Genomic DNA, 20,752 nt, shown 5'->3' on the forward strand with positions numbered 1-20,752 from the left:
CGAAAGCTAGCAGCGGAAAGACATTTGCCTCTTTAAAGCAGCCCTCTTCCAGAGAAAGCCTGCATGAGGCCCGGCGGTTGCGTAAAACCGCAGTTTGGGTTAGACTTCGTGTAGAGAACCAAGTCCAAAACTGCATTTAGTGCACGACTGATTCCGTCGACACAAACCAACATAATTCTTAGAATCGCTTGGCATTTCTAAACAAACATCAACTATACTCAATTGCCTCGTATGAAGTTTCCGGTGGCCTTTTCGGTGAAATTTTTGACTGCACAAGCTTGGAGAATTTGTCCACTGAATAAACAAGTTTATTTACAATCGCTTGACATTTCTAGACAAACATCTGATATTCCTAAGAAGTTTGAAAGAACCTTTCAGTGGATATTCGGTGAAAATTTTTGACTGCCGGTCATTTAGTCTATTTGAACAGTGGACTTTTTGAGAAGAATACGCCATTTAAAAACGACTCTAATCGCCATGTCAATCCATTCAATGAGGCATTTGCCTTCATAATTTAGAAACCAATTTTGCGAGGGCAACTAAAGTGATTTGAGATACAGTGAAAATGATTTATAATTTGTTTACCGGCTTAACATAGCTTGAAAATGCTGGCTAGCGGGAAAAACAACTTAGGCCCAGTTCAGACGTCCTTCTTCTGCCGTGCTAAAGTCAAATTTAAATGCAATAAAGGGGTAAGTTTCTAAAGAAACTGTGGTGCTGCGTCGGTGGGTGTAGCAAGGTAACATCAAATAATTAAGTTGAAATTGTAGATTGGCCATCGTAAAGAATTAAAAAGCTGACGTTTCGAGCGTTAATCCTTCGTCAGAGCGAATGGAGGAATTGTGGGCCTGTGTGTGGGTTTATATGCAGAAAGTGGTGCTACGCTATCGGTGAGAACATGGCGACGAGAAAAACACGAATAAATTAGTGGAATGAAAAGCGTTCGTTGATGCCTGTGGGAAAGACTGCAGATTGCCATATGTTGCTTAGAATGATTAGTTAGATTAAGGTGTCTAGGGGCTGGTTTTGATGCGTCCTTGTCATTCCTTTCTACGTCGTGAAGCTGTTCTCGGAATCGGTCACCTAGTCGTCTTTCTGTTTCGCCGATGTATATCTTTTTGCAGTAAGTGCAAGTTATGCAATATATGACGTTGGCTGAGGTGCACGCGAAGTGATTAGTGACCTTAATGGTCGTTTGGGTCCCGAAGTTTTTTCAGCGTTTTGAATGAAAGGACAAGTTTTGCATCGTGTACGAGCGCATTTAAAAGTGCCGGGTTGGTCATTAGTTTGTAATGAACTTCTGACTAAAAATGTTTTTATCGCGTTCGAATGAAATGAGTAGAGGTTACAAAAAGATAGTTTAATAATCGTATTCGAAACTCCGTTAATCTTATTCTATATGTAGTAATCACTCATACATCAATTCGCTCGATCAAAAAACATTGTTTCTTAAAAACGAAATCAGAATATTACATATCAAAAACGCACGTGATCAAACCAGTTACACAAGAATATGTCGAACAAAACGCATTGTCCAATGTCACTGATTAACTTAGTTATAAAACAATGTGAACGATTTCTACAAATAGTGCCAGTCTCAGGATCGTTTAGAAGTAATTTAAAGTTTTTAAGAATAATGGATTTAACTGAGTGTTTGCGAGGGTGAAATGTGAGAGTAAATGGCATGCGGTCGGAATTTTCCTTCTGTGACGTTTGTAGTGCTGACTGTCGATCAATAAGTTGGGAGCGGTGGTGACTCGCTTGAATGACATAAACAAGGTAACCACGTTTTCCGAAAAACTGGTACATAGACTCTGGTTTGTGAAAAAAAAATCAGAGTCATCACTACATAAACGACGAAGTCCAGTAGAAACTGAGAAAAGGGAATGGAATTCTTGACATGAGATGGGTGCGAAGATGAATACAACAAGTAACTATGTGAGTCTGTAGGTTTGTAATACACACTAGTACATAAACCGTTGCCTTCAGTTGAAACTTTGATGTCTAAAACCCATAAATAATTGTTGGAAATTTCCCGGCCGGTATATTTTAGAGCCGGGTGAAAGGAATTGACTGCGATTATGAATTGAATTAACTCCTCTCTTGTGATGAGTTTTTTTTGCAGTGGCCGGCAATTCCGCCATGAGTTCGTTAATCGTATTTTTGACGGTGTTTTGTTTAATGGAAGTGAGATCTATGTAAACCCTTTGATAACACAGCAATAGCACGGCAGGAGCACGACTCTGAGTTTACAGACATTCAGGATTTCTTGAAGCAAAGTTATTATTCATTCTCGTAACTCAGTCCCACGCTAACGCAATCCCGCCAAAATACTTCTATCTTAGTAGACGTTTCGTCGTGTAGTATCGGAGTATTTTTACTACTTTTCCCGTATTTTGACGAGCCAGGAGGGCGAGTCAGAATATTAAACAACAAGTGAAAATACTAATTAGCGATACTACACGAAAAAACGTCTAATAAGAGTTTTATTATCCAACATGTACACGCCATATTTCTGGAGTACCAATATCGCGTGATATTCATACTCGTCTCGCCCGTTATTTGTACTCTATGAAACACAGTTGGATAATAAATTAGCATATTTTATGAATTTTGTTTGGGCCGCGGAGGCACGGTGATAGAATCGCTGTTGCGCGAGCTTTCGAGTTAACCGGCAATACTTGGCTTACCCAAACGCGATACAATTTATGGCCGCAAAAATGAATGAAGACTGAATTTGCTGACTTCAAATGGGGCCTCGCCAATTGCGGACCATTCTCTGGACTGGAAAATATTTTTTTGTCTATTTTAATGTCGTTATGTTTTAATGATGGTATTGTTTAAAAGAAGATTTTGCTTTAAATTCAATATTTTCCACACAACGCTACGCAATTTTCTAGCCGATTCAAGTTTGGTGAATCTATCGCAAGGTCTCTTACAAGTTAAAAAATTCTGAATTTTCCCGGCGCCTCGTTGAAAATTGTACAGTAATACATGTACCCATAGAAAATGGGTATTTCCTTAGCTGTTTTATTTCTCAAATTCATTCACTTTTTTTAGCGGGTCAGGATCCGGAGTAGAAGAATTAGTTTCATATATACATTATTGAGACTCCCTTCAACAAGGCTTTTCAGTCACCTTGTTAACCGTTTACATAATACTGGTAATTTAGAAAACTTATTGACAGTAATTTACTTAAAGTCAAAATATATTCAAAATTATTTTGTATGACGCATATTTCTTAAAAATTACTGCTAAAGCTATTTTAAATTTCTTTAGTGTTCTTAATATCGTTAGTTAGCCCATTCCATTCCCCTGGACCCCGAAAGTAGAATGCCCTGACCCATTGACAATCAGCATCGGGTACCACAAAATTTTTACAGGCCTTGTGTTCTTTTTGCGAATTGCCGAACGTTTAACAAAATATTTGCCTAGATGATCTGAAGTTAAGCCATTCACACATTTGAATGCATGACTGATAAAACCTCCGTAACGTAACATCCAACTATCTAAGGGATCTCCGCCCCTGAGAGTTATGGTGAATCTTCATTAAACCTAATACAACGCTGGCAACAAAAGTTTGCACCAACTTTAGTTTGTGTAGATTGCGTTTAGATGTGTTCCCCCACATTGAGGAACAATAAAATAGTTCACTAAAGACAAAGCTATTTATAAGTAATAAAAGTGTTCTTGTCTAAAAGGTGTTTGATTCTACCCATCTGTACTAACTAGTTCATGTAACTAGAGGCTCCTGTGTACATCACAGGAAAGATATTGAGCAATAAAAAACCACAATATAGCAAAGGAAACCGGTGAGATAGTTATGTCTACCAGGGATAAGTAGATATGAGGTTGCCTCTCAATAAGTTGTGCTGAGCCAACAACCACTAATTTTAATTTGTCTTCTCAGGGTTTATAAGTAGAGAATTCTTTGCACACCCTTTACTTATGTTTCTAAGATCTTGGTTTAAGGCTGCCATAGCATGAGTCTGATACAGAAAATTTAAAGTGCAATTGACTATCATCAACACAAGCAGCGGGTTGATTGTGGGTAATAACACTGATTAAATCATTAATATAAATGATAAAAAGCACAGGACCCAATATTGATCCCTAAGGTACCCCATTTATTAGAGGTAACAATTCTGACACTGAATCTTCGTACCGTACTCTTGATATCTACTGGATATTTGTTTTGTTTTATTTGTTTTAACGACTTTACCAGGTGTGACTCGATCCGGAAGGGTTAGTGCGAACGGAACACAAGGTCCATGCAAGGCACCACTAGAGGATAGGTGGTTAGTAAACCAGGAAATTACAGAAACGGCCCAGTTTTCGTAATTTTTCTAACAACGTATTATGATTAAGGTTGTTGAAAGCTTTTGATATGGTCAAGAAGTACTAGTAATGAGGCTGATTTAACATCAATTACTTTCAAAGTGTTGTCTGTAACATTTGTGAGGGCCGTTTCTGTCGAATGCATTTTCCTGTTGCCGCTTTGACAAGTCAATAACTTATCATGCGTTATCAAAAATTCCACAAACTGCTTATGAGCTAGTCTCTCACCTATTTTCGATAGGATGAGTAACAATGAAATCGGCCCAGTTTTCCATGCTTTAGGAAAGGTAGCCAACCTGAACGAATTGTTCACTTGTCTAGAAATCACAGGCGTAATGCTCTCACAACTGTCTTTAAGGACTCGTGCAGATCCACACAAAATCCAAAATTAAAATGGGGGCTTATTCTTTTTTGATTCTTCAACTAAACTTTTGAAAAGTATTGATGAATAAAATAAATTGAAACTAGTAATGAGGTCAGTATCAGGAAAAATCAAGTTTAAATTTTGTAACAGGAAGGAACGCTCAACCGAACTTCACTATAAACGTTTCCACAATTAACACTTTCAGGGTTGTCAGGACATGAAGACAGTTAGATACCAGAAATTATCTATCGATGGCGATTCAGAAAGAGTCAGCTACTTCTCTTTTCTTTTCTTCCAATGGATGAACAACATCTTCAAGAAAGGTAGTGAAGGAACTTTAGAGGAGAGCGACTTTATGCCACTTTCAAGAGAACGTTCCACCGAGTTCTTCACCAATCGCCTGCAGAAAAACTGGATAGAAGAGAAAGCCGATAGAAAAGGCAATAAACAAAGACCACGACTTTGGAAAAGTGTCATTAAAATGATATCTTTGAAGGATGCATTGGTCATTGTACTCCTGTACGTGATATCCCTACTTTGGCGCCTTTCTAGGCCTTTGTTTCTTGGTTACCTTATTTATTCATTGATGAATGACGCCGAGCCTCAGAAAAGTCTTCCTCTGTATGGTTGTGTAATGGCTATGGGGATCTGTGCCTTTATTGGAGTGTCTGGTGTACATCACTTTTCCTATCAATGTGACCTTTACGGTATCGGAATCAGCAGTGCTCTGAAAGGGCTAATTTACCAAAAGGTATGCGATTTAGCTTTTTTGAATTTAAATGACACTGTGGATTACTTACACAACAGCACACCACTTCCAACTTAACCAATCAACGACCTGTTTTGACTGGATCTATCGTCATCGTAAGTTAAAGAAGACAAAGTTTTATATGTTGGTTGCAACACAGGGGGGGGGGGGGGGGTCAAAAGAACAAAGTTATCCTGGACTTAATTAGTTAAAAAAGTTATGAACGGTGTCTTTCCCGTGACCATTTGTCACAAGCGTGAAGTAAGGACTTATTTGCACCGTAAACCGTCCAAATTTGCCGTCCTCTCTATACCACTACCAACTACTGAGAAATCGTCGATAAACCCTGCCGTAAGCTAATTCTATTAATTTTTGGTCTACCTTACTAATACGTTCTTCCTACCACAGTCGTTAAGTGTCAAAAATCGGAAGATTCTAAGTTGGATATTTCCTGCGCGACACAAATTAAACACATTGTCTTTGTTCCACGCTCCTTACAAATGAACATCAGTTCTATTTTTTCTTTATTCTATCTGTTGATTCCTATTATCTAACCACTATAAGTCTGTCTAGTTGAACAAAATGTTGGTATCAATTTTTTTTTCAGATTCTAAGGCTCAACAAGACTGATATATTAAAATTTACAACGGGTCATGTGATTGACCTCGTTTCAAACGATGTTCAACGACTCGAAGATCATACTGTACTTTGGGGCTGTAGTGCTATTTTGGATTTCCTCCTACTCATACCTATCATAGTGGTGTTACTTATGTATTTCATTGGTTGGCAAGCTCTTTTGGGTGTCACAAGCCTTTTTTTCCTGTTGCCATATTTCGCTGGCTTGTCATATGTATTTGCTGCGTTGCGCCTTAGGACAGCAACGTTTTCAGACAGGCGCATATCATTGTTAAACCAGGTTATTTCAGGGATTCGCGCCATCAAAACACATGCGTTGGAGGATGAATTTCGAGAGAAGATAAAACGCGTAAGGAGGTAAGGAAAGAAAACATCATAATTGATGTTAAATTGGTCAAGGTACCTGGTATCGAAACTGGTAATTGTCGCAGACAATTGCATGTTTGAAATAGCATACAGGTTTAATTAAATTATAGTAAAGGATGCCCTGTTATGTCATGACCTACGATGCAATGCAATGCTCTGCTGTTATGACATTATGTCTCTTTCTATATTCTTTTGCTTGTAGGGATGAAATAAATATCATCCGTAAGAAAAGCGTCGCCCTGTCGGCCGTTGCTGCCTTAGAGTTCACTGCAGTGCCGCTGGCGATGCTGGTTTCAATCATAACCTTGGTGCTTACCGGTCAGCCCCTTACACCGTTGAATGTGTTCATGCTCCTCTCTTTTATAAATGCAGCAAGACAAAGTGTCTGCTTTTACGTACCCTACGGTCTCTTAGGAGTATACGAAGCTTATTTTTCACTCAAGAGAATCGAGGATTTCTTTCTTTTAGAAGATTTACCCGAATCCTGTCATAATCATTCTATTGAGGGTACTTTGAACACGGCAGAGAGCATATCAAAATTTATTGAAACTGTTTCAAATCAACGGGACAGAACCGTTGCAGTTCCCTCTGCTGTAGTTCGTGATGAAGAAGATCTCCCACAGTTAGCCACCTTGGAAGTGTTCATTTTGGCGTCAAAAGAAAAAATTCATGATGACGACTTCATTTTGCAAGATGTAGAATTTTCCTTGGATTCACAAACTTTAACAGTCATCACGGGTCCAGTGGGTAGTGGAAAATCAACTCTTCTCTCGGCTATCGCAGGTGAAGTGTCAGTCGCAGCAGGAACAATAAACTGTCCGTTTTCCCTTGTTTACGTGCCCCAGATACCCTGGATCTACTCTGGAACAATAAGACAAAACATTTTATTTGGTCAAGTTTTCAACCAAGATAAGTACACCAAAATACTGGAAGCATGCTCTCTCACACACGACGTCCGGACATTTCCAAACGGTGACCAAACAGTAGTGGGTGAGCTAGGTGCTGTTCTGAGTGGGGGCCAGCGTGCAAGAGTAAGTTTAGCACGTGCGGTATACATGGATGCAGACCTGTACCTGTTGGATGACCCTCTGAGTGCCGTGGACATGAAAGTAAGTCAACATATCTTTCAAAAGTGCATTAAAGAATTACTAAGTACTAAAACTCGGGTGTTAACGTCTCACAAGGAACAACACATGAAAGAAGCTGATAGAGTTATTGTGTTGTTCAAAGGACGTGTGTTGGCAAACGGAACTTTTTCTGAGCTTCAGAAAAAGAATTTATGTAATATAAATCTTGATGTGAGCTCCAAAAAACCCGTCTGGGACAGGATTTCGGAAGTGAGATTTGTTGCAGAGAGTGAAAATGAATCAGAGTTTAAGGAGAGAGCAATGATTCCACAACATCAAGTCAAGGACCTAGAAATATCAGAAGAAGACTGTACAATCGGAAGCGTGACACTTATGACTTATTGGGACTACTTCAGGAGTGGATTGCACACGTTGGCGATCGTTGGACTGGTCTGTTTGTTTTTTATTGCTCAAGGTAAGGTTGATAACTGATCTTATTCAATTCTCAAATATCTCCTTTGAAAGTAGGATTTCTTAATACCTGACATGGACTGATTTTTTATCGATATATATGTCTTCGTGGCCAAGTTTATGATTAACAATTGTTTTTTTCATTCCCTATTCTCGCTGTAAGACATCTATGATGAGGTTAAAAATGGGATTCTCAGACACATTGTCATGAATTGTTTTAACTAACACATAAAAAATATTCTTAGTACTGTTATCATTAAAAAAAGACTATCAGGTTTCAAGACTCTGATTATGCGAATCTAATGTGATTCTCAGATGCATGGCCTCGTGCCAAACTTTTAAAGCGGTAGATAAGGCCTTCTGGGATCCCGTCGTATCATTTTCTCGAGGCTTGTGCCACTTGTGATCATCACATGGCCATTGACCGTTAGCGACACACCTTTTCTGAATACATATTAATTTTTTTCTCTGTGTATTTCAATTTCGTAGTAATGATAGTGTCTCCTGACGTTTGGCTCTCATTCTTAACAAAGAAGAGTAAAGAGGAACAGAAGGACAAATTCAACTTTATTTTCTATGGCTGTCTTGTACTTGGATCTCTCATTTTCTCCTCTATCCGAGCATATGCGTTTCTTTGGACTCTTGTAAGATGTTCTCAACGCCTTCATGATAAAATGGTTGTAGCAGTTGTAGAAGCACCGGTTTTGTTTTTTGATTCAAACCCTGTAGGGCGAATTCTCAATCGATTCTCTAAAGATGTGGGATACTTGGATGAGCTGTTACCCAAAACGTTTCTCACAGCTATTCAGCTGACCTTGCTAATTTCTGCTTCAACTGTTGTGCCAACTTTCACAAATCCTTGGGTTCTTTTTGCTGTTGTACCACTGGCTTTTATTGCCGTGTACATCTCCATGTACAGCCTTAAAACCTCTCGACAGCTGAAAAGGTTAGAGTCAATAAACCGTAGCCCCGTTTTTTCACACGTTTCGGAGACTCTCAATGGGCTGGAGACTATAAGAACAAGAAGGAGAGAACGAGAGTTTGTGGAGGATCTTTACAGGTACATTCTGAATTCATTGTATTCATCAAGATCGGTTTTAGAGCGAGAGTCATAGCTTCCCTCTAACGACTACATAGGCTTCCTCAAATATACCCAAAGAAAGTAAGGGACTGTAAACGGAGGGTTAAATACGGCAAGTAGGAAGCATACTTACAGAAACTGGTCCTGGATAAGTACTAGCGTCAATGCCATTTACAGAAAATAGCAAATCTTGAATTTTCGTTCAATAGAATTGGGAGATGTCGATGAGCTGTCTTTTTGTCACTATCTGCCGTCTTTTTTACGAACTCTGAAGTGGCATCAGATTTTTCAGAAATGAAGAGTGAACTGAGGAAAAAAAAAAGAAAACAAGGAAACAAAACAAAACAAGGAAACATACAAGCATAGAGAATTAGAATGTTTTGAGATGTACTAACGACATATTTTTCCTAATAGAAAGTGTTTCCTCTCTTCATTCAGATATCAGGATGTTCATACCCAGTCGTACATGATGGTGCTGGCGAGCGAGAGATGGCTTGGTATACGCATGACTTTTCTCATCTCTTTTTTGATTTTTACCGTAGCTTTAGCTGCGATCTTGGTTTCTCAAGATGCTGGTAGGTGTCTCTTAGCTGCGATGAAAACTATACTCAAGAGACCATTTTATTTTATTACATATAAGTGCCAGTTTCCTTAACCCTTCGATGTTAATCAAAATTTTTATCTGAGGCTAATTGATTTGAAACTCTTGGTCTAGTTACACAAGGCTCCATCGAGTTCACATTTTGATGGTTAAGTGAAGCTGGACCAGACATTTCCATCATTTTCGCGTAAAATAACATGCACTTAATATGTGCCATTTCTTGTCCTTTTCTCTCTTTTCGCAAGACGTATGGAGTAAATTAAACCATTTATTCTTCTTTCAAAGGGTATCTTCCCCTTAAATAAAAATATCCTGAGTAATGCTCTAACTTAGAAAATGTCCTTTCTCCCTAGAGGAAATTGCGCTAATTGTTCAAATATATGTCGAAACTACCTGCCTTGCTCCTCCCTGAGCTACAGTCCGCTTGCTTCAGTTGCTGTATCTTAGACAGTCTTGTACGTCCATAAAACGTCCATCAAATTGGCCTCCAACGGATTTGATAAAACTCTCTTCTTCACACAGAACGAGAAACAATCTGATGCCGACCGCCTATAGCGCTCACTCCAGAACCGTCCATCCCTATTTTTATTCCCTTCATAATTTTCATTTCATTCTTTTTTTCGTTTTATTGCTTTTTCTACCTCAGTAAATTGATTAAGCTTCGTAAGACTATCAAACCAGAAAAAGGCTGACAATTAACGAATGTATTTTACCGATAGCTTTCGCAGGACTGGGGCTTGTTTACATCATCGAATCCGCGGAGCAAATGGATTTTTCTGTTAGAAAAATGGCTGAAGTAGAAAATTGCATGACGTCTGCTGAACGAGTTATGACATACACCAAACTTGACCACGAGCCGGGGTACCAAGTGAAGCAACCTCCCCCGAAACACTGGCCTCTTGAAGGGAATATCACATTTCAAGACGTGTCGTTGACGTATTATCCGGGAGGACCTCAAGTATTGAAGAACTTTAACCTTCATGTAGAAGCAGGAACAAATGTTGGTGTTGTAGGACGAACGGGGGCCGGGAAATCATCTCTAGTGGCAGCTCTCCTACGCATGCCAGATCCCCAAGTTGTTATAAAGATCGATGACGTTCTAGTAAAGGACATTAATCTTCAAGAAGCTCGAAGATGTGTATCTGTTCTTGGCCAAAGTCCAGTCCTTTTCAGCGGCTCACTGAGGGAAAATCTCGATCTCGTAGAACAGTTCCAAGATTTAGATATTTGGCGAGCCTTAGAGGATGTTCAGCTGAAGGAGCTGATCGAAAGTTTGGAAGGAAAACTAGATCACCAGCTGTTGGAACATGGTGCAAACCTCAGTGTTGGAGAACGGCAGTTGATTTGTTTGGCTCGTGTCCTTTTACATCAAAGAAAAATTGTCATCCTAGACGAGCCCACTGCACATGTGGATCCAGATACAGAACAAACAATTTGGAGGGTAGTGCGAGAGAAACTGAAGGACTCCACGGTAGTCACCATAGCGCATCGACTGAACACTATCAAAGACTGTGACATGATTTTGGTCATGAAAAATGGTGAGATGGCCGAGTTCAACAAGTTTGACTCTATAGTGAATGAATTAACAACAAACATATGAAACATATGTGTGAACTGCGGTTATGAGACGTATATGAGAACGATCCTTCGCAGTAAAGCACTATTTGAGCAATAGTGAAAATCAGACCTGAAAAAAATTTCAGGCCTGTACGGGATTCGAACCACTGACCTCTGCGATACTAGTGCAGCGCTCTACCAATTGAGCTAACAAGCCAACTGGGAGCAGGCCATCAAATTAATTCGATATAAACCCGTAGATGATAAATCAAACAACAACAAACATATGAAACATATGTGTGAACTGCGGTTATGAGACGTATATGAGAACGATCCTTCGCAGTAAAGCACTATTTGAGCAATAGTGAAAATCAGACCTGAAAAAAAAATTTCAGGCCTGTACGGGATTCGAACCACTGACCTCTGCGATACTAGTGCAGCGCTCTACCAATTGAGCTAACAAGCCAACTGGGAGCAGGCCATCAAATTAATTCGATATAAACCCGTAGATGATAAATCAAACAACAACAAACATATGAAACATATGTGTGAACTGCGGTTATGAGACGTATATGAGAACGATCCTTCGCAGTAAAGCACTATTTGAGCAATAGTGAAAATCAGACCTGAAAAAAATTTCAGGCCTGTACGGGATTCGAACCACTGACCTCTGCGATACTAGTGCAGCGCTCTACCAATTGAGCTAACAAGCCAACTGGGAGCAGGCCATCAAATTAATTCGATATAAACCCGTAGATGATAAATCAAACAACAACAAACATATGAAACATATGTGTGAACTGCGGTTATGAGACGTATATGAGAACGATCCTTCGCAGTAAAGCACTATTTCAGGCCTATATATGTTTCATATGTTTGTTGTTGTTTGATTTATCATCTACGGGTTTATATCGAATTAATTTGATGGCCTGCTCCCAGTTGGCTTGTTAGCTCAATTGGTAGAGCGCTGCACTAGTATCGCAGAGGTCAGTGGTTCGAATCCCGTACAGGCCTGAAATTTTTTTCAGGTCTGATTTTCACTATTGCTCAAATAGTGCTTTACTGCGAAGGATCGTTCTCATATAAGTGAATGAATTAGTTGATAAATAGTTGAATGAAGAAACACAAAAGCGACGGAAACAGCGAGAGAAATTGTAACACTCTTCTAGAGTTTTCCAAAATTGCTTCCTTCCCTTAGCCCTTTACTCTAAATCTGTTCTCTAATAAGTTGGGTAGTCACCAACTATTATATCATGTTTCTTCAGGAGTATGTTCCTTTTAATTAATGGAAAGTTTCGTTATTGTTTACTTTCTAGCACACAATAACAGCCTTGCATAAAGGGCTAAATTACCTCCATTACTATATGATGACTTGCAATGCTACTATTGCTGATCTTGTTAAGCTTTATTAACATTTTTTTCGTTCCAAAAGGGAATCGAGGAAATCTATTGGTAACTAGGTGCTGGTTTCTAACTTCCAAAAATGCTTGCAACACTCAAATTACCATAATATAACGTGAAACTGATTCTCACACAACTACAAAGCTAAGGCCCTGTTCGCACTGGGCAAATTTTTGCTTGTTTTGCGAAAAAATCTGTCACCAGTTCCTTGAGACAAGTGCGCCCGGTGATTTTTAGATCTACCAAATTTTGTCAAGGCTTACTAAACTTCAAAGGCGCCTTCGTCCTGCCTCAGAGCAGGACAAATTTTTCTCAGGCGTGAAATCTGACAGCTTTATCAATTTAAACGCCATGATTTGAAGGAAAATATCAATCAAGAAAATCTGATCTTATTTTTAGTCGGAGTATTTCAGTCCGAAGCCCGCCAAAATTGTTTCATATTTGTGCGGCAATCAAACCGTGAAGATGGATGATTCGTACCTCGGTATGCTGTTTACCTATCCTTACTCAGACTACAACTATTACGGTTCCCAAGTCTACGTACAAATCTGTCAGTGGTACTCTCGAACCAGTTGCAGTCGAACAAGGTGAAGCCTCCATTGACAGAGTAGAAGTAGCAACTGCCTCTGCTGGAGTTGAACGAATTCAAGGAAGAAAAAAAAAAACTAGAACACAAGCAATAACATGTCGAGGCAACATATTCTATGGAAGCGGTTAAAGATCACCATAAGCCCATGACTCCTAAGATCTCATGTAACCTTTCCCGCGAACAACGCGCGAGCGATGGTGTTTATTTCCGTGTGATTTACACTTGTGGTTAACCAATATTTTGCTGTGTCTCAGTGCGCCCGCGCTTGACAAATTGAAAATTTGGCAGAGACAAATTTTGTCGAGATTTTTGGAAGGGCCAAACAAATTTTGTCAGTCCAGTGCGTTCGGACCCCTACACTGAAAAAATTGGTTTGCTATTTGCCAAAAATTTGAAAATTTTGCAACAGCGAGTTTTTTGTTTCTGTAATAACGTTCGCACTTGAGACGTGCGAATTATTTGGCTATCCACAAATGTCAATCAATCGAAATAGATACCGAGACTTCGTGACAGTGCGTTTTCTTTTATATCGCTTCTGGTCAAGGACTTATCGCAAAGTAAAATGCCTCCGCGAAATTTTTTAATCGCCCTTTTTTGCTGTTTTCTTGCCATGCAAAACCTGATTGTGGCAAGTCTTTTCTGTTACTTTTGGTCTTGTTGGGAAGGATTCGGCTTTTACGGATCATGGAGACTATATAACTCAGTTTCTCAACAAACATCGACCTCGCAGTCGACCTGTAGAATTCTGGTTTGAAATCGTAACCTCCCTGAAGCCTTTTTCCGTAGACATTTGAGAATGAGGAGAGAGTCATTCGACAACTTTCTAACGCGACGTTCAATTACGAAATATGATGACCAGTTGAAGAGTAGCTGTCGAGGGACAATAGATTTTCTCGCCCGACAAAAACTTGTAGGCCTCCAAAACTAGTTGACAGCATCTTTGAAGTTTGATGGCTCTTGCGAAAATTTTGGTGGGTCAAAAAAATCGTTCGCACTGACAATAGTTTCACTTTGACAGATTTTTTTTCCGCAAAAGAAAAAAAAATCTCGCGTACTGCGAACAAGCCCTAATGACCTTCTGTCTCTCACACGAGTCTAATTAAAACACTGAATCTTTTCACTTAAGGTTGCAAAGCTAATAAGCGAAAATTGCTTTGTTTGTTTGCTCGTAACATTTGTGACATCATATTTCCCGTGTTGGAAATTATTATCGCAACAGTCAATCAAAATTAAGTAGCTAATTTATTCAAAATTGATATCTATTATAGATTTACTCGAAAGAATCATTGAAGGTTAACTCACGTGCAGCAGGAGGAAATGTAAAATATAAAAAATTAGGGGTTTCGACAAAAGCCTCGCTTGCAGGCGTCTTATGTAAGGGCGAGTAACGTTAAGATCGAAGCACGATCGTCGATTTTTAACCAGCCATGTTTAATTTGGAGTTAGGGGAAGAAGACGCCGTAACATTCATTCCCCCCCCCCCCCCAGCCCCACTAGGGGTATCGCATGGTCTTTGCGAGCAGTTTGTTTATTTTTGCGAGCACGAGCAGTTGTCAAATTTTTCTTGCGAACATGCAAGCAGTGTGTTTATTTTTGCGAGCACGAGCAGTTGTCAAATTTTTCTTGCGAACAGCGAGCTCTTTAGAAAATACAGATGGCGAGCAGCGAGCACTTTGGAAAAATACAGATGGCGAGCAGCGAGCACTTCGAGTACTTCGTAAATTTTCTGTTAGCCGGAATCGCTCTTTTGTTAATAGGATACATTGTTTTCCACCAAGTAAAATAATAATCTAGTGAACACCTCCAAAACAGAACAATAAGTGCAAAGCCAGGGCGGTTCAACCAGTCCCAGCATCTTACAGCCAATTTGTGCCTTGCTCGATGCCAAATTATGTCGCGTAGCTTAACGTGAGTCAATCAGGGTGGACGCTCAAGAACTTCAAGAGCTCTAAAGGAGATGTACTAAATCCAAAGCCCGCGATCTAAAGTTTTCCATCTCTTTCTAACCCGACGCTAAAATGGAAGATATGTTTTTTTCGGTTGTATTGTTCTTATAAAATGAAAATAACGTGAAATTCGGTCTACCATACATTTCGGGCTTCGGTTTCGATGATCTGTACGGGTCCGCAAATGATCCCAGGGACCCGTTTCTCGAAAGTCCCGGTAACTTAACGAGCCCGAAGCCTTGTTTTAAAATCAAAATTCAAAGGATAGGTCAAAACGTTTGAAATTCTCATCTTGAAGGAAAACAGAACAGCTTTACGGTCCCTTTAAGTTAGTGGTACTTTCGAGAAACGGGCCCCAGGACCGCAAATGATCCCCAAATTGGACCGCAAATGATCCCGGACCGGAAATGATCCCAGTGGGGACCGCAGATGATCCCGACCAAAAAATAAGGAATAGCATGGACTTACATATATCAGAGGAAGGTTAAAAAAATTATATAAAGGATGACATCCAATGCAAACGTTGGTTCTTATCCCTTACTTTCACTTTTTTATCATTTTACATGAAATATTCCACCATTGCTTTTTCTTGTTTTTCCAGGGACGTAGATAGACACAAATAATTCTTTACATGCTTGCAAAAAATAAACAAAAACTTCATCGCCCTTAGAAATAAAAAAAAAGTCATGTTCAGCTCTCTCCATCAAAATTGTACCCAAAGTAGCAGAAAATTTTTTTCTTCCTGGCATTTTTGGGTGGTCGGCCGACTGACCATGACCAGGGACAACCGAGAAGGGCACTGGGTTCCAGAATGAGATGTTTGACCAGGGGTGAAAGATCATCTGAACTTTGTCACCGCCGAGTGAACTGTGTCTCAAACGTGCTGATAAAAATGGCTAAACTGCTTTTTCTAATAATCGCTGTTGTTCTTGCAACGATATTATTTGTGAGCGTTCTCGGAGTGGACGATAAGAGCAAGCATGAAGCTGAAAGGGAAAACGAGGTAAATTTGCATCCTGATCTAATATAACATTAATTGACTACTTCAATCAGTTGCACTCATTGTCTTTAATGCGTTCTTTTAAAACAGAAACGAGTCGCCACTACTACATGACCGTTAAGCAATAACTATTTTTGCCTGAAAATTTAATAGACCTATATAGGTGCGATTTTCACTCGATGATGGAGTGCCATACATAATTTGCTCTCTCCTCTATGCACACGTGCTCGGACGTTACATGTAGTTTCAGGTTCCTATAATTAGGGTTACCCAGAGTTAGGAATATCGGTCACGCAACTTTTAACCGCGTTACAGTTTTGAAACTCCAGCAGATCATTTATGGACCGATCATGGGCGCCGGGTTGTAAAACCCGGCTTGCACCTCGAGTTCAGCTAGCCGCCCAAGGATAGTTATCCTTTAGAGTCTTTAACTATTCGTCAATTATCCTAGAAGGGTGGATTTTTTTAAAGGAAAAATAAATTGCGAATTTAAAAGACTAAACTTTCCCAACCCTTAGCCTCAAAGAAAAAATCCGCCTTTGGACGATGACATCTACGATGCACTACACAGCATCTTAATTGGTGAGAAATCACTGCACGATTGGCCTAAGAAAGGTAGACAAAGGGTTAAGGCAACGGGTTTATCGGAAGTTAAAAAGCGACATCTATGTCGTGAAAGAAATCCATAATCCGACAGTTGGACAGCCGAAGAAACAAGTAGTCGAAAAGGCAACGAACTGCATTGTGGTGAAAAAGTCAGAAGTTTCTCAGATGACGAAACGAAAGGGGATGAGCAAACAAATGTCTCAATTTTACCGTGGGTTGTCACGTGGAGTCATCCAACACAGTCTAAATTCAATAAAGCAGCAGCTAAATGTTAGACCCCTTTTTCAAAATAAGGCGCCTCTCCGGCCAATCAGGGCATCAAAAGTACAAGAAAGACATCAAGGGGATCTTGTAAGCGCGGGTAGCATGCTGTCTACGATAGACAGTGATACTAATAAATACATAATGTCTGTTATTGAAATTTTCAGTAGATTTCTCTTCTTACACCATCTTCAAACAAAAGAGACTCGTGAAGTGGTGGAACACCTTTTATACATTTACATCGAACGCAGCCCTCCAGAAATTAAGCAAAGCGACCAAGGTCCAGAATTTAAGGGAGTAGTAAAGACTGTTTGTGAAAAGCTAAGCGTTCGCACAGTTAAAAGCTGCGCCAGTCCCCAGACCCAAGGAAAAGACGAGCGCTCACACAACGTGGAAAAAAAAAGTAAATTTTGATTTCATGAACAACAACAATGGCGATCTCAATTGGGTGGAGTATCCGCAACAGTACCAGCAGCTCTACAATGAATCACCACATCGTTCTCTTGGACAGATTTCTCCATTTGAAGTGTACCTCGGTAGAAAGCCCACTAGTTATTGGAATAAACTGTTTCTTGGGGGAAAAAGGGAATACGAAGTTCCAGAAGGAAACAGCAACGGTATCGAAATGGATGAATGCAAGACGGAAGAAATAACAGAGCTAGTAACAACGCAATTCTATCACGCGGAAAGCTGTGGATGCGTCTAATAAGGCTTCGCAGTATATGGTAAAGCGGAAGTTAGGCGAAATCCACCTCACTCTATTACAAGGGAGAAACCGTTTTGATTCGAGTCCCTGTCTCAAAGAAATATTAGTTAAGGGAAAGCAAAACTCGCTAAAGAACACCTGTGAAGGGTTGATCCTTTAGGCTAATCATTCTATACACAAGTACTTTATCAGCTACAGTGATCCCGTGACACTTAAGAGCAAAACGAGGTGGTTTAAAGTAGATGATGTTACCTCAGTAACAAAAGAAGAAGAAAATGACCAACAGCAAAAGGCAAAGAGTGGCAGTGGGAGACGAAATGATACTTGCACGAGCCATGAAGCCGATTCCCCAGGCCAACCAGTGAAGCGAGCAAGAACAGACAACACCAGTTTGTTAGAAGCCTGCATCGATCAGATATTCTCCTCGGAAAAGCTTAATGGCAACACAGTTAACTTGTATTTCGACGTGTTGAGAAATAATCTGGGATTCGGAGGAGGGAACTGGGTATTTGCAAGTTCCCACTTTTATCTTTCATTGCATCGACCGGTCGAAACATCTACATACTCCAAACATATAGGCAACAATTCTCTGTCGGAGTATGAACAAGTATTTGTTCCAGTACACCTTTCTACTGAGAACCACTGGCTGCTGGACCTTATAAGGTCTCATAAGTGTTCTTAATTTATGCCCTTACATTTACGATTCCGCTAGATGCACTACAGCAACGTACCGAACAATTTTTGATACCGTCAAAGAAGGATTTATTAGAAACGAACTTCAGTGGTTTTCTGATGAGGATAGAACTCTCTTCCAGGAAAATAATAGGGACGATTCCACACCTCAATGTTTCAAGCAAAAGAATGATACCGACTGTGGTGTATTCACATGTCTTTTTGCAAAACAGTTATTGTTGTCGAGAGGCAACCACTCCGGCCTTACTCTCAACGGAGAGCCTCGAGATGAAATGGTGAGTGAGAATTTTAAAAATTTAAAATTTAAAAATTTTAAATTTTAAAATGCTTGCAATTTTTAAAGATCTAAAAATCTTGCATCAGCTTTGCGCGCTGAAAACGATTTACCCAAAGTTTTTCAGTGGATGGCAGACTGCCAGCAAGTTTCTGACAACAGAGAATCTCTAATTAACTGGTTGGACAAAGAATTGGGAAATGCAGGACTTGTTTATCGCCAGCTTTCAACCCCCAAAGGTGTAAACTATTTGTTTCATGCAATGCATGGCCAGCTACTTCGCTATGGAAGAGCATCTCAGAGTGCCACAAAACTACGCTCTGACCTGGTGATTTATTTCAGAAGTAATCCAGCCACCCCAGATGGAACTCATCTCAGTGAATTTATCATTCTCAGGGCATGGAACACTTATCTACGAAGAATGGCTATGGAAGGTGAATGGAAGGTGAATGGAAGGTGAATGGAAGGTGAATGGAAGGTGAATGGAAGGTGAATGGAAGAATGGCTATAGAAGGTCTATGGAATGGAGCCTCATCAACATGCTCCAAATCCCGGTGGCGATATTAGGGACCTTAAGAAACCACGACGGCGACGGCAACGAGGACGTGGAAAAACAAGAGATCTAATTGGCAGAACAATAGCTGAGCACGTGCATTTTGAAACTTTGTACATTTCTTAGCCGTCCTATGCAAAACAACAACGTGAAATCGCCAAAATTTTCGTCGACTGCGAACCGAAACCGCGACGGCAAATTATTTTAATTTCCATTTGGAACTCAACGGCTACTTTATACGTCATGCTGAAGTTGAGCAGTGGCGCTGTATGAGACAGTAAGCTCCTGCAGCCATTTTTGAAATTCTAACTAAGAGTAGAAATTCATTTTTTAATCGAAGTCTTCCTTGGCGTCGCCGTCGTGGTTTCTTAAAGTCCCTAGTATCAAGCTAAGAAGAGACGGGATTGAAAGTTATCTATCCCGCTGATTTTCAAAAACGAAGCGCAAGCCACTGGAGATATGGCCTTACTTGGCCATGAAGCTGAGCTTCATTCACAGAGCCTGGAACCAATGGCTTCTCAGCACTCCCAATTAGCCATTGCCGTTGAATTAAAGCAAAAGTATGGCCACGGAAAAATCACAGATGAAATTTGTCCAAAATGTGGAAGAAAATTCCAGTGCTACTCACAAGGGGTTTTTGAGAGCGGTGGAGCGATGGAGCGTTGCAGTACTACTCAGATGACAGCATCTTCTGTAATGGTGCTTAATGGATGAATTTTAGTTTGGAATTAGGTACAACAAAAACAAGCCGCACGTTGGGTGGAAACTTATTAGTCTAAAACACCACGTTCTTGTTGTTTTTACTGACATTGTTGCTGTTGTTGCCAGCCGGGCGACGTCAATGGACTGATACAATTTGATTTAAAGATAGAACGGTACACCACGCCGGCATACCAATGTGTAACTAGTTAAGGAAGAATATGTCGCGTTTATTGTGTTGTCGAAAAGAATCTCGGTTATAATTTGAAGATATATAGTAGAGAGAATTCTAAGTCCGTTTATGAAGGTGCCATTCATAGCATCGTAGTATGAAAAAAGTAACAGAAAGAAGCCAGTTGTAAGCCATAATTTAAGATGCTTTTAATAAAAATAATTGCTATTCATCCCAATTCCCTATCCTCACCACTCCCACATCCACCCCAATCCTTATTTTTTAGTCGGGATCATTTGCGGTCCCCATCAGGGATCATTTCCGGTCCGGTATCATTTCCGGTCCACTTTGGGAATCATTTGCGGTCCGGGATCGTTTGCGGTCCTGCTGTTATCATTTGCGAAGCCGTAGATCAGCAAACTGGCTTCCCGCTGATTGACTGAAAATGATTTAACGCAATGAAGCTTTGTCTATTTGGAGGCTTCTAGAATCTAACCAGTTACAGCCGTACAGATCTGACACAGGCTCTGGTAGTAGCTCCGAAGGTCAAATAATACTGGTAATAGCAGTATTTCTCAAGATTACTTTCTACCTTCGCGGGTGTCTTTCGAGAAGAATTTTTA

General features: G+C 40.0%; 1 protein-coding gene and 1 pseudogene across 2 annotated transcripts in view; both read left to right on the forward strand.

Moving 5' to 3' along the window:
- LOC111343317 (ATP-binding cassette sub-family C member 4) overlaps positions 1 to 14,571 on the forward strand; it is a 15,600-nt gene extending 1,029 nt beyond the window's left edge. Inside the window, exons 2-8 of one of the 2 annotated variants that reach the window (XM_088733469.1) lie at positions 4,226 to 4,298; positions 4,908 to 5,453; positions 6,058 to 6,443; positions 6,655 to 7,994; positions 8,480 to 9,050; positions 9,510 to 9,646; positions 10,392 to 14,571. In XM_088733469.1, coding sequence (XP_088589595.1) covers positions 4,920 to 5,453; positions 6,058 to 6,443; positions 6,655 to 7,994; positions 8,480 to 9,050; positions 9,510 to 9,646; positions 10,392 to 11,272 — 3,849 coding nt within the window. In that variant the 5' untranslated portion in view covers positions 4,226 to 4,298; positions 4,908 to 4,919 and the 3' untranslated portion in view covers positions 11,273 to 14,571. Of the gene's footprint in view, positions 4,299 to 4,907; positions 5,454 to 6,057; positions 6,444 to 6,654; positions 7,995 to 8,479; positions 9,051 to 9,509; positions 9,647 to 10,391 lie in introns of both variants that reach the window. The other variant, XM_088733470.1, reaches the window with a different exon arrangement.
- Positions 14,572 to 16,057: 1,486 nt separating this feature from the next.
- On the forward strand, positions 16,058 to 19,165 carry LOC148723807 (uncharacterized; annotated as a pseudogene).
- The last annotated feature ends 1,587 nt before the right edge of the window (positions 19,166 to 20,752 follow it).

This window comes from Stylophora pistillata, chromosome 9 (genome assembly GCF_964205215.1).
Source record: "Stylophora pistillata chromosome 9, jaStyPist1.2, whole genome shotgun sequence".
Classification (NCBI taxonomy): domain Eukaryota; kingdom Metazoa; phylum Cnidaria; class Anthozoa; order Scleractinia; family Pocilloporidae; genus Stylophora; species Stylophora pistillata.